Below are 13,383 nucleotides of genomic sequence, written 5' to 3'. Positions count from 1 at the left end.
CAAAACTAACTTTAGCTGGAAATAACATTATTCAAGAACAGCTATAAAACCAAACCAATCTCTGTTACCTTAAATTATATGTTTATCTCTGTAAAGCTGCTTTGAAACAATCTACATTGTTAAAAGCGCTATATAAATGAAGATGACTTGACTTGACATTAGCTTAGGGGCCGCTAACACGACACTGTTCTAACAGAAAACCCTTAATGCGCTCCGGCCGCTCATCCGCACAACAGCAGTGGCTAGAGGCTCGAGGACGCAAACTCTGAAATAGATTCCAAAGCACAAGCCTTAAAAAAATAAAAGAAAAAATAATTTAAAAAATGATCTCTGCGCAAACCTCAAAAACGCGAACCCGGGAAACCTTCATAATGACAGTGGATTACAACCATCAGTATGAACCTCAAAAAAGTGCATCTATCCATCAAAAAAGTGCATCTATCCATCGTAAAAGTGCATCTATCCATCATAAAAGTGCATCTATCCATCGTAAAAGTGCATCTATCCATCGTAAAAGTGCATCTATCCATCGTAAAAGTGCATCTATCCATCGTAAAAGTGCATCAATCCATCATAAAAGTGCATCTATCCATCGTAAAAGTGCATCTATCCATGATACAAGTAGGGGTGGAACGGTACATGTATTTGTATCGAACCGAAACGGTACGGGCGTCACGGTTCGGTGCACGAATTTACACGGAGAATACACGGTATAAAAATAAATAAAACTCGGGTGCAAATTAATTAATGTAATGCGGAACTACTGTTAGATACGCGGGTTCTTTAGGGACACATAATCTGTACCATCGGCTTAGCTCTGAACGCGCGTTCACTTCAAACGTTGGCTTTATATGCGCATCCTATTCGCTTTGGACTAGCGTCGAACTAGACGCGAATTTGACGCTCTATTCGCGTTTGGTGTGACCGTGACCGCATAATGAACAGGCTGCGATGTCAAGATTGCAATGCTGGTGTGTGTGTGTGTGTGTGTGTGTGTGTGTGTGAGAGAGAGAGGCGTGAGATCGAACAGTGGAAACATAATAAACATAGGCCTACTCCGTCATTTTGTTCATACAGATCATTAAACCTGCAAAGTGTTACTTATATTTGTGTACACTCGCAATAAAACACAACATTGTGCTTTTGTCACTGTAAACTCTTGTCAAACTGCAGGGAACTACACTAACATTTTCCACTGGTGGCACTTGCGCTACTAACTTTTTCAGTTACTAGCGCAAAACATGATTTGGTCGCACAAATTATTTATATAGTAAGCCGCTCTGGATAATAATGACCAATAGTGAAACTGTATTGCATACAGATGTGCTTTTTATTTTACTCTCCATCTTTTAAAACACATGCCTTCTTGTTTTCTTTAAAAATGGTTGGGATAGATTTACTGCAATAGAAAATACAGTAGCCTACACAATAAAGTGCTAAATTAATTTCTTTTGGATTTCACCATGCTATGGTTGGCACAGATGGGCAGACTTCTGAACTCTCAAGGAAAAGTAAAATAAATATAATATGTCATTGTGAAGCTTCAATGATTCGTGTTTGAATTGTTTTGACGCAGTTACAAATTTGGACAGTCCTGCAATTGAAGGCCCACAGAATTTACAGTAGGGCTGCACGATATTGGTAAAAAAATGACATTGCGATATTTGGATTTTTCTGCAATATATATTGCGATATAAAAACAATTTCACCAGATGACTTGAATAGCTCTACTTGGAAAGAATGAATCATTCTAGAATGACTCTTGAGTTCAGTGTTGGACTGATCAGTTGTTATTTTAACCATTCATTAAAGTGAATCGGTTCAAAGGAGTCAGTTCGCGAATCGGACGTGTCATTAACGGACCACGGCACACGTTGTGTGATTATCCAGGCAGTTTAGGACATCGCACAAGATTTGTCTCAACACAGAAAACATTTCATCACCAGATAGATTTTTTGTTTTGTTTATTGAAAGAGTGGTTTATGCCATCTGAATGTGTGGAAAGCTTTTCAGAGAAGATGAGGCAACGTTATTTTAGCACAATTCACAGCCAGTGGTAGTTCAGAAAAAAAAAAACTTCGGTCTTCCGACCTTTTACCATCGTGTATTCTCAAAGATATTCAGTCAACTCAATCCATTATTATGAGCGAGGGAGGGAGAGAGAGCGCGCGCGCGACTGGGGCTTTCACTCTCTCTGCTCGTTCTCTCAGTTAAACAAGCGCGAATCCGCGAAGCCAACTTGATGTGTTGAATGCTCAGAGCGCGTTATAAAACGTAGGCCTATTCTTAAAATACACATTTCTGTTTTAATAAATGCTCATAGTAAATCATAGCATATTGCCTAAAACATTAGGTAGGTACAAAAATAATCAAACGGTGATACATTTGCGACCCATTAAAAATTAGGGTCGCAATGGCATTTCAAAAGGTCGCATATGCGACCATTTTGGTCGCAGTGTAGTTCCCTGAACTGTAACCTACAACTGTCACCCAACCAAAATCACACACACTGTTTTAAAAGCAAAACATATTAATCCAACTCCATTTCAAAACAGTCTGTGGGTCCCGTCTTTTGGACATTCGTCATATTGCATTGGTTTTCATTTCTTGTCCTCTGAGCACTAATCTTACACATTCTACATTCATTAAAAAAAGAAAATTGAATGTTTTTAATGGTAGTATTATTTTGTATGCAGAAATCAATTATTTATAATTCAGATGAGAATAATGTTACTGTCACGATGTGGGTTTGTGTCTTGTCATGTTTAGTGGTTCCCTGTCTTGTCCATTAGTTATCCCAGGTGTTTCTTGTTAACCACGCCCCCTTGTTATCCTGTCTAGCTCGTTTGTCCCTGATTATTTAAGCCCTGTGTTTCTGCCCTGTCTTTGTGAGTTGTTATATGTTTCAGGATTAACGTGAGTGTTGGTTTCCCAGTGTAAAGATTCTTGTTCCACGTTCTGAGTCTGTTTGAATTATAGTTTGCTTTAATAAAGCGTGTAAACTGCGTTTGGATCCAGCCTCCTATCTGCCTTCACCGCACCTCGTTACAGAACAACTCACCAAGACATGGATCCAGCAGTTGTCAGCAACCAGGCCCTCAGAAGTTTCCTTGCCTCGATATTTCAGCAAGGCCAGTCCATCGAGAGGTACGTGAGGGACTTTATGTCGTGCAGTCGTCTGGGGGCTTTAGACGACCTCGAGCTCATGGACTTGTTTTGGAGCGGGTTGGACGAGGACGTTGCCCAGTTAATGCCGGATGACTGTACCAGCTGGATCCTGGAGGGGAATGTCAACCTGGCCCTCTTCAGGAGCGGTTCATCATTTACTGTGGGCGTGGAGGAGAAGAAGCGGCGAGAGACCGCGCTTCACTTCAGCTCAGCCGAACCCGCGCTCCTCAAGCCCGCGCTTCACGTCTGCTCAGCCGAACCCGCGCTGCACATCTGCTCCGCCAAACCCACTCTTCGTGTCGGACCCCTCGAGCCCGTATTCCGCACTGGTCCTGTTGATTTTGCTAATCCAGAGACCGCGGCGGAGTTTTCGCCAGCCGAACCGGAGTTTGAACGCGTGCCAGCCGGCGCGAACGAGTCAAGTCCCGAGTCAAGTGAGTCAAGTGCCGCCGAGTCAAGTGAGTCAAGTGCCGCCGAGTCAAGTGAGTCAAGTGAGTCAAGCGCCGCCGAGTCAAGCGCCGCCGAGTCAAGTGCCGCCGAGTCAAGTGAGTCAAGTGCCGCCGAGTCAAGTGAGTCAAGTGCCGCCGAGTCAAGTGCCGCCGAGTCAAGTGAGTCAAGTGCCGCCGAGTCAAGTGCCGCCGAGTCAAGTGAGTCAAGTGCCGCCGAGTCAAGTGAGTCAAGTGCCGCCAAGTCAAGTGAGTCACGTGAGTCAAGTGGGTCAAGTGAGTCAAGTGAGTCAAGTGAGTCAAGTTCCAAGTCAAGTGAGTCAAGTTCCAAGTCAAGTGAGTCAAGTTCCAAGTCAAGTGAGTCAAGTTCCAAGTCAAGTGAGTCAAGTTCCAAGTCAAGTTCCAAGTCAAGTGAGTCAAGTTCCAAGTCAAGTGAATCCAGCCAAGTGAAAGTTTCAAGCCCAGTGAAGCGCCGTCGCAGAAGGAGGAGGAGGACTCGTTTGGCTCGCCAGGCTCCGGAGGGTGTTCCCAGATGCCTCTCCCTGCCGGCCCCGCCTCTGCGCCTCGCCCTGCCGGCCCCGCCTCTGCGCCTCGCCCTGCCTGTGCCCTTCAAGCTCCGGGTGGGCTTTCCTGAACCCGTGGATTTCCCCAAGTATTTTTTGGGGGGGGGCCAAGGGTCCGGTGAGGAGACCATGAAGGCTGCGCCGCCATGGTCGTCTGCAGGGGCTTCACCTCCATGGCCGCCATCACGTCCTGCTCCGCCCTGGCCGCCATCACGTCCTGCTCCGCCCTGGCCACCATCACGTCCTGCTCCGCCCTGGTTGCCCACGCTCTGCGGTCCAGGCCCGTCGTGGCTATGTCCTGGTCCCGTTCCCCTGCACGGGCCTGGCCCTCCATCCCTCCCCCAGGATCGCCTTCACTTTACCCCCCACCTGGATCGTCTTTGGAGCGTCTGGAAGCCGCTCCTTAAGGGGGGGGTTGTGTCACGATGTGGGTTTGTGTCTTGTCATGTTTAGTGGTTCCCTGTCTTGTCCATTAGTTATCCCAGGTGTTTCTTGTTAACCACGCCCCCTTGTTATCCTGTCTAGCTCGTTTGTCCCTGATTAATTAAGCCCTGTGTTTCTGCCCTGTCTTTGTGAGTTGTTATATGTTTCAGGATTAACGTGAGTGTTGGTTTCCCAGTGTAAAGATTCTTGTTCCACGTTCTGAGTCTCTGTTTGAATTATAGTTTGCTTTAATAAAGCGTGTAAACTGCGTTTGGATCCAGCCTCCTATCTGCCTTCACCGCACCTCGTTACAGTTACATTGTCAATTCATAATGTTAATTAAAATTAAGGAAAACAAATATATTGATCTGAAATATAGCAAAATAATTTTTAATTAATAGTACAATTACCAAACATATTGCAAGGTCTTTTTGTCTTTTTATTAATTTAATTAATAAACTAATTATATAAAACTATTGTCAGTGCATAAACTGGTTCTATGCCTTTATTAATAAAACTTATTTTAAAAATACAATGCCTTCTGCATTTTTGTTTTGCTTTTCCCTCCATTGTACCGAAATTGTACCGAACCGTGATGTCTGAACCGAGGTATGAACCGAACCGTGACTTCTGTGTACCGTTCCACCCCTAGATAAAAAGGGCATCTATCCATCAAATAAGTGCATCTATCCATCATAAAAGTGCATCTATCCATCATAAAAGTGCATCTATCCATCAAATAAGTGCATCTATCCATCATAAAAGTGCATCTATCCATCATAAAAGTGCATCTATCTATCCATTATAAAAGTGCATCTATCCATCATAAAAGTGCATCTATCCATCATAAAAGTGCATCTATCCATCATAAAAGTGCATCTATCTATCCATCATAAAAGTGCATCTATCCATCGTAAAAGTGCATCAATCCATCATAAAAGTGCATCTATCCATCATAAAAGTGCATCTATCCATCGTAAAAGTGCATCAATCCATCAAAAAAGTGCATCTATCCATCATAAAAGTGCATCAATCCATCATAAAAGTGCATCTATCCATCATAAAAGTGCATCAATCCATACAAAAAAGTGCATCTATCCATCATAAAAGTGCATCTATCCATCCTAAAAGTGCATCTATCCATCCTAAAAGTGCATCTATCCATCATAAAAGTGCATCTATCCATCCTAAAAGTGCATCAATCCATCCTAAAAGTGCATCTATCCATCCTAAAAGTGCATCAATCCATCATAAAAGTGCATCTATCCATCCTAAAAGTGCATCTATCCATCATAAAAGAGCATCTATCCATCCTAAAAGTGCATCTATCCATCATAAAAGTGCATCTATCCATCCAAAAAGTGCATCTATCCATCATAAAAGTGCATCTCTCCATCATAAAAGTGCATCTATCCATCCTAAAAGTGCATCTATCCATCATAAAAGAGCATCTATCCATCATAAAAGTGCATCTGTCCATCATAAAAGTGCATATCTCCGTCATAAAAGAGCATCTCTTCATCATAAAAGTGCATCTATCCATCATAAAAGTGCATCTATCTATCCATTATAAAAGTGCATCTATCCATCATAAAAGTGCATCTATCAATCATAAAAGTGCATCTATCTATCCATTATAAAAGTGCATCTATCCATCATAAAAGTGCATCTATCCATCATAAAAGTGCATCTATCCATCATAAAAGTGCATCTATCCATCATAAAAGTGCATCTATCTATCCATTATAAAAGTGCATCTATCCATCATAAAAGTGCATCTATCAATCATAAAAGTGCATCTATCTATCCATTATAAAAGTGCATCTATCCATCGTAAAAGTGCATCAATCCATCATAAAAGTGCATCTATCCATCCTAAAAGTGCATCAATCCATCATAAAAGTGCATCTATCCATCGTAAAAGTGCATCAATCCATCAAAAAAGTGCATCTATCCATCATAAAAGAGCATCTATCCATCCTAAAAGTGCATCTATCCATCATAAAAGTGCATCTATCCATCATAAAAGTGCATCTATCCATCCTAAAAGTGCATCTATCCATCATAAAAGAGCATCTATCCATCATAAAAGTGCATCTGTCCATCATAAAAGTGCATATCTCCGTCATAAAAGAGCATCTCTCCATAATAAAAGTGCATCTATCTATCCATCCTAAAAGTGCATCTATCCATCATAAAAGCGCATCTATCAATCATAAAAGTGCATCTATCTATCCATTATAAAAGTGCATCTATCCATCATAAAAGTGCATCTATCCATCATAAAAGCGCATCTATCAATCATAAAAGTGCATCTATCTATCCATTATAAAAGTGCATCTATCCATCATAAAAGTGCATCTATCCATCATAAAAGTGCATCTATCCATTATAAAAGTGCATCTATCCATCATAAAAGTGCATCTATCCATTATAAAAGTGCATCTATCCATCATAAAAGTGCATCTATCTATCATAAAAGTGCATCTGTCCATCATAAAAGTGCATCTATCTATCCATCATAAAAGTGCATCTATCCATTATAAAAGTGCATCTCTCATCATAAAAGTGCATCTATCCATCGTAAAAGTGCATCAATCCATCATAAAAGTGCATATATCCATCATAAAAGAGCATCTATCCATCATAAAAGTGCATCTATCCATCATAAAAGAGCATCTCTCCATCATAAAAGTGCATCTATCCATCCTAAAAGTGCATCTATCCATCATAAAAGAGCATCTATCCATCATAAAAGTGCATATCTCCGTCATAAAAGAGCATCTCTTCATCATAAAAGGGCATCTCTCCATAATAAAAGTGCATCTATCTATCCATCAAAAAAGTGTATCTATCCATCATAAAAGCGCATCTATCAATCATAAAAGTGCATCTATCTATCCATTATAAAAGTGCATCTATCCATCATAAAAGTGCATCTATCCATCATAAAAGTGCATCTATCCATTATAAAAGTGCATCTATCCATCATAAAAGTGCATCTATCCATCATAAAAGTGCATCTATCCATCATAAAAGTGCATCTATCCATCATAAAATTGCATCTATCCATCCTAAAAGTGCATCTATCTATCATAAAAGCGCATCTATCAATCATAAAAGTGCATCAATCCATCCTAAAAGTGCATCTATCCATCATAAAAGTGCATCTCTCCATCATAAAAGTGCATCTATCCATCATAAAAGAGCATCTATCCATCATAAAAGTGCATATCTCCGTCATAAAAGAGCATCTCTTCATCATAAAAGGGCATCTCTCCATAATAAAAGTGCATCTATCTATCCATCAAAAAAGTGTATCTATCCATCATAAAAGTGCATCTATCCATCATAAAAGTGCATCTATCCATTATAAAAGTGCATCTATCCATCATAAAAGTGCATCTATCCATTATAAAAGTGCATCTATCCATAATAAAAGTGCATCTATCAATCATAAAAGTGCATCTCTCCATCATAAAAGTGCATCTATCCATCCTAAAAGTGCATCTATCCATCATAAAAGCGCATCTATCAATCATAAAAGTGCATCAATCCATCCTAAAAGTGCATCTATCTATCATAAAAGCGCATCTGTCCATCATAAAAGTGCATCTATCTATCAATCATAAAAGTGCATCAATCCATCCTAAAAGTGCATCTATCTATCATAAAAGCGCATCTGTCCATCATAAAAGTGCATCTATCTCTCATCATAAAAGTGCATCTATCCATCGTAAAAGTGCATCAATCCATCATAAAAGTGCATATATCCATCATAAAAGAGCATCTATCCATCATTAAAGTGCATCTATCCATCGTAAAAGTGCATCAATCCATCATAAAAGTGCATCTATCCATCATAAAACTGCATCTATCCATCATAAAAGTGCATCAGTCCATCTATCCATCCTAAAAGTGCATCTATCCATCGTAAAAGTGCATCAATCCATCCTAAAAGTGCATCTATCCATCATAAAACTGCATCTATCCATCATAAAAGTGCATCAGTCCATCTATCCATCCTAAAAGTGCATCTATCCATCATAAAAGTGCATCTGTCCATCATAAAAGTGCATCTATCATCATAAAAGAGCATCTCTTCATCATAAAGTGCATCTCTCCATCATAAAGTGCTCCACAGGCTCCGGAGGGTTAGTTAAGGCCTTCTGAAGCGAAGCCATGAGTTTGTGTAAGAAAAATATCTATCTTTAACACGTTCCAAAGTAACATTACTTCCGGCCACACACAGTCTACTGGCGTATGAAGCGCATTGTGACGTCAGGAGTGTAGTGTGTCATGGCGTAGAGTAAATATCAGCAGTGCGTCGCATTACTCGCATAAGTTGCGCTTTACACTTAAGTGGAATCCGTATGTTCGTTTGGCCGGAAGCGAGTTATTTTACTTTATAAAGTTTTAAATATAGATCATTCTTCTTCTTCTTCCACAAACTCATCACACTCACACTCGTGAGCTACTCCTTTAATACGCAATGCCAGTGTGTTATACATGCACAAGTGGGCACAACACGTCATCAGTACGAGAATAAACTGTTTCCGTCATCTTGACACGCATTTATACTGATGCAGAACTCAATATAATCTGCATCTAGAAAATATCTATAATTCTGAGATTATATTCGCATGTCAGTTCACGGTTTCTTATGTGTATTTAAAAAAAAATTCCTGAGGTTCATCTGATATTCTCTATTTGTTTAGGAAAGCTGTTTAAAGTCTGCTAAACTGGAACTAATGTTGCACTTAATGTACTTTAGTTATCCAGAAATACTAGATAAACTTCAGAATATTTGATTCTGCTAAAGTGAAACTATTGCAAGTTTACTTCAGACACACTTTAAATATCTCTCATTTAAATAATGTTTAGTGATGTTTTATTCACGCATCAAAAGAAAACGGGCAAAATAAGGGAAGTTCACGTCACATCTTTCTCTCAAGTTCGAGAATAGACTTCAACTTCCAGCTTTTCAATAAGCAGCAAACACACCACAGGTCATGTGACGAGAACAACCAATCAGCTTCACCCTTCCCGTAGCAACACTGAAAGCTCAGGCAAGATGGAGGACCAGCATTTTTCCCTCTTCTCCAGTAATGAATCTAGTATCAGAGCCACTGTAAGGGTTTCCGTGCTGGACATCAGTTTATCCTTTGCTGAAAGATCCTCGTTGTCATGGAGACCGCAGCTCATGGTTGCTTAGCAACGGCAGCTCCTGAGCGCTATAGAAACGTGTTTTAGACATGAATTACCCCTAAAGAAATAACTCTAGACTTTATAAGCCTATAAATATTTTCTGATTTTTCAGCTGATTCATTTTCATCTTCAGATAGTCCAGGAAAAAGTAGTTTGTAAAAAAAAAAAAAAAAATGTATTTGATCATCTGCTTATTCTGTCTTTTTTAGGCTCCACTTAGATATTTTCTTTTCATCTTTATTCTCTGAGTTCAGTTCTAAAAAGCACGATATATTAGATATTAGATGCGACCCGGCTACAGAAGAAACGAGTCTTCATTCAGCCTGAGAATTATTATTATTATTATTATTATTATTCAGTCTGAGAGTTTGACTGAGAAACACAGAAGCGGGAGACGATGAGAAGAGCCGCTTATAGAATAATCTGCGTATGTTTCAATATTCAGACTTCATCTGACTAGTACAAATGTTATTATAGCAAAATCAGTTCCTCAACATCGTCCGGTGACGTTACACTTGAGATGGAGAAACTCTCTCGTCTGTCACTCATGAAGACAAACATCCCTTCAAACCACTCAATCACAACATTAAACAAAGGAAATAATATAAAATATAAAATGGCATAAATTAATAATAATAATAAAATTGATTAAATGATAAATGGCGTTAATCAACTAATAATATTATGAATCATTAATTAAATAGTAAATGATGTAATTCTGTGTTCTAGTGTGGATCACGGAGGAGAGTTCAGGATTGCAGCAGGACCCCAAAAATGTAAGAGTCCTCAAACACACAGTTTTAGTGTGTGTAGTTGTAAATGTTCTGTTGTAATGTGTGTTCTTGTGTTCAGACGCCGTTGATCTCACACTGGATCCAAACACAGCACACACTCTTCTCGTTCTGTCTGAGGAGAACAGAAAGGTGACGCGTGTGTCAGAGAGTCAGTCGTATCCTGATCATCCAGACAGATTTGAGTGTTATCCTCAGGTTCTGTGTGGAGAGAGTCTGACTGGACGCTGTTACTGGGAGGCTGAATGCAGTGGAGCTGCTCATATATCAGTGTCATATAAAGGAATCGGGAGGAAAGGATGGAGTGACTGTGTGTTTGGAGGGAATAAGAAGTCCTGGAGTCTGAGCCGCTGGTCTGATCACAGTCTCTCTGTCTGGCACAATAATAACCGCACTGCTGTTTCTGCTGATCCAGGATCCTGTAAGAGAGTAGGAGTGTTTGTGGACGTGTCGGCCGGCACTCTGTCCTTCTACAGCGTCTCTGACACACACACACTCACACACTTACACACATTCACACACACATTCACTGAACCACTTTATGCTGGATTTAGACTTTATAATGTTAACTCTTCAGTGTCTCTGTGTCACATTAAACACACACACACACACACAACTAACTGACTGACACACACATACACACACACACACACACACTCACACACAACTGACTGACACACACACACACACAACTGACTGACACACACACACACTGACTAATACGCACACACACACACACAACTGACTGACACACAAACACACAACTGACTGACTCACACACACACACACACACACAACTGACTGACACACACACACACACACACACACTGACTGACTCACACACACACAACTGACTGACACACACACACACGCACACACACACACACACACACACACACACACACACTGACTAATACGCACGCACACACACACAACTGACTGACACACAAACACACAACTGACTGACTCACACACACACACACACTGACTAATACGCACGCACACACACAACTGACTGACACACACACACACACACACACACACACACACACACACACAACTGACTGACTCACACACACACAACTGACTGACACACACACACACACACACACACACTGACTAATACGCACGCACACACACACACACACACACACACAACTGACTGACAAACACACACACACACACACACACACACTGAACCCCTCTGTAAGGGATTTAGAGTTTATAATAACTCTTCAGTGTCTCTGTGTCACATTAAACAACACACACACACACGTGTTTGATGTTGGTTTGAAGATCTTGTTGATCATATTAAGAATATCAGCCGGATGTTTTCTGGGTTTTTGTTGCTTCTTTGTGTGAATATATTTCACTGATTCTGTATTCGATGATTCTGCTGTATGATATGATGTTCTGGAGAAAGATGATTTTCCAGAAACTTGTATTAATGCATAAATTTATAAAATACATAAATATAAGTTAAATTCAAAGAAATTATAAATTCAAGGCAAATTCTGAATTGGGTGAATCTCACAAAAGATTTTCACACCAAAATGAAAGAGAAAAATAGGTATTGATATTTTGTTAGTAATATCGTGAAATATACAATTTAAAATAAATTTTCTATGTGAATATATTATATAATGTATAGTTTTATTCCTGTGATAAAAGCTGAATTTTCAGCATCATTACTCCAGTCTCCGGTGTCACATGATCCTTCAGAAATCATTATAATATGATTATATGATTATATATATTATAATATTATTTAATATATCTAATAAGAGTATTTGATGCTCAAGAAACATTTATTATAACAGTCATGTTGCTTCATATTTTTGTAGAAACACCGATACATTTTTATAAAACTGCATTGTAAAATTATTTTCTGTCACTTTTGATCAATTTAATTAACCCATGCTGAAAAAAAAATACTTAAAAAAAGTTATAAATGCACTTTGTTAATAATACACTTTTCTTGATCCCAAACTTTTGAACTGTAATATATACTATGACAATCCAAAAATAAATTCCCTATATAGAAATCTGTGTGGTCTTTTTTTTCTGGCCAGGATATTGAGTAGCCCCAGAGTGCAGTCTGGACGATGGGGCGGGGCGACACTTTTAGGTGGGGCGACACGTGTCGCTCCGCCCACACCCGATTTTATTGGTTTATAATACAGCAATCTTATTGGCATAGACGCTTGAGCCACGAGCATGCGCGCATTCTTTTATGTACGAGTTTATGAATTATCTATGACGCTGTTTGGCCGTAGTACTATATTAAGTGATAACCGTTGCGATTTCAGTAACGATCAATTGGATAATGTTTTGATGAACTTACGAATCAAGTTAGATGAAGTTACTGTCAAAATGTATTCACAATTCACATCGTTTCAGAGCAGCTTTACAAAAAGTCATATAAGCTTTAATATTGAGCAGTTTTATGGCTTGGCGATATCATATGTTGCTGATAAATAATACACTGTTTGAGATTTAGCCTAGCTATACTATATTAATTTACCCTACAGATAAGTCAGTGCCACTTTTGGTGGGCAATGAGAATGACTGCATGAAATTACTGGCAGATCAAAGGAGAGATCATTTCTATGTGGGCTGATTTAGACAATATTTGTCCGCATGTCATGCAGAGCTCAATTAATCGTGCTTCTTCGTTTTTCCATTAGGATCAGTGAATAAACACAAACTCGGGATTTTGCACAAATTATGATAATTCCCTGTATTTCAGTAAAACAAAGGATAAATCCGAAAGTGTGTTTTATT

At 39.5% G+C, this 13,383-nt stretch overlaps 1 protein-coding gene and 1 long non-coding RNA gene across 3 annotated transcripts in view; one reads left to right on the top strand and one right to left on the bottom strand.

The window, feature by feature from the left end:
- The window catches only part of LOC130085066 (NACHT, LRR and PYD domains-containing protein 12-like), a 36,406-nt gene extending 25,089 nt beyond the window's left edge, over window positions 1-11,317 (top strand). Inside the window, exons 9-11 of the mRNA XM_056250628.1 lie at window positions 10,538-10,584; window positions 10,661-11,215; window positions 11,261-11,317. Coding sequence (XP_056106603.1) covers window positions 10,538-10,584; window positions 10,661-11,215; window positions 11,261-11,274 — 616 coding nt within the window. The 3' untranslated portion in view covers window positions 11,275-11,317. The remainder of the gene's footprint in view (window positions 1-10,537; window positions 10,585-10,660; window positions 11,216-11,260) is intronic.
- Window positions 11,109-11,692, bottom strand: LOC130085076 (uncharacterized). 2 transcript variants are annotated; one of them, XR_008807101.1, is made up of 3 exons: window positions 11,673-11,692; window positions 11,426-11,449; window positions 11,109-11,215 (listed from the first exon to the last, which is right to left on the bottom strand). It is a non-coding gene; the product is annotated as an uncharacterized LOC130085076 (long non-coding RNA). The 2 variants fall into 2 exon arrangements; XR_008807102.1 differs by having other exon boundaries at window positions 11,650-11,681.
- Window positions 11,693-13,383: the final 1,691 nt, after the last annotated feature.

This window comes from Rhinichthys klamathensis, unplaced genomic scaffold (assembly GCF_029890125.1).
Source record: "Rhinichthys klamathensis goyatoka isolate OS25496 unplaced genomic scaffold, OSU_Roscu_1.1 h1tg000004l_1, whole genome shotgun sequence".
NCBI lineage: Eukaryota > Metazoa > Chordata > Actinopteri > Cypriniformes > Leuciscidae > Rhinichthys > Rhinichthys klamathensis.
The sequence above is the reverse complement of the archived record's forward strand: the minus strand, read 5'-3'. Positions and strand labels throughout refer to the sequence as shown.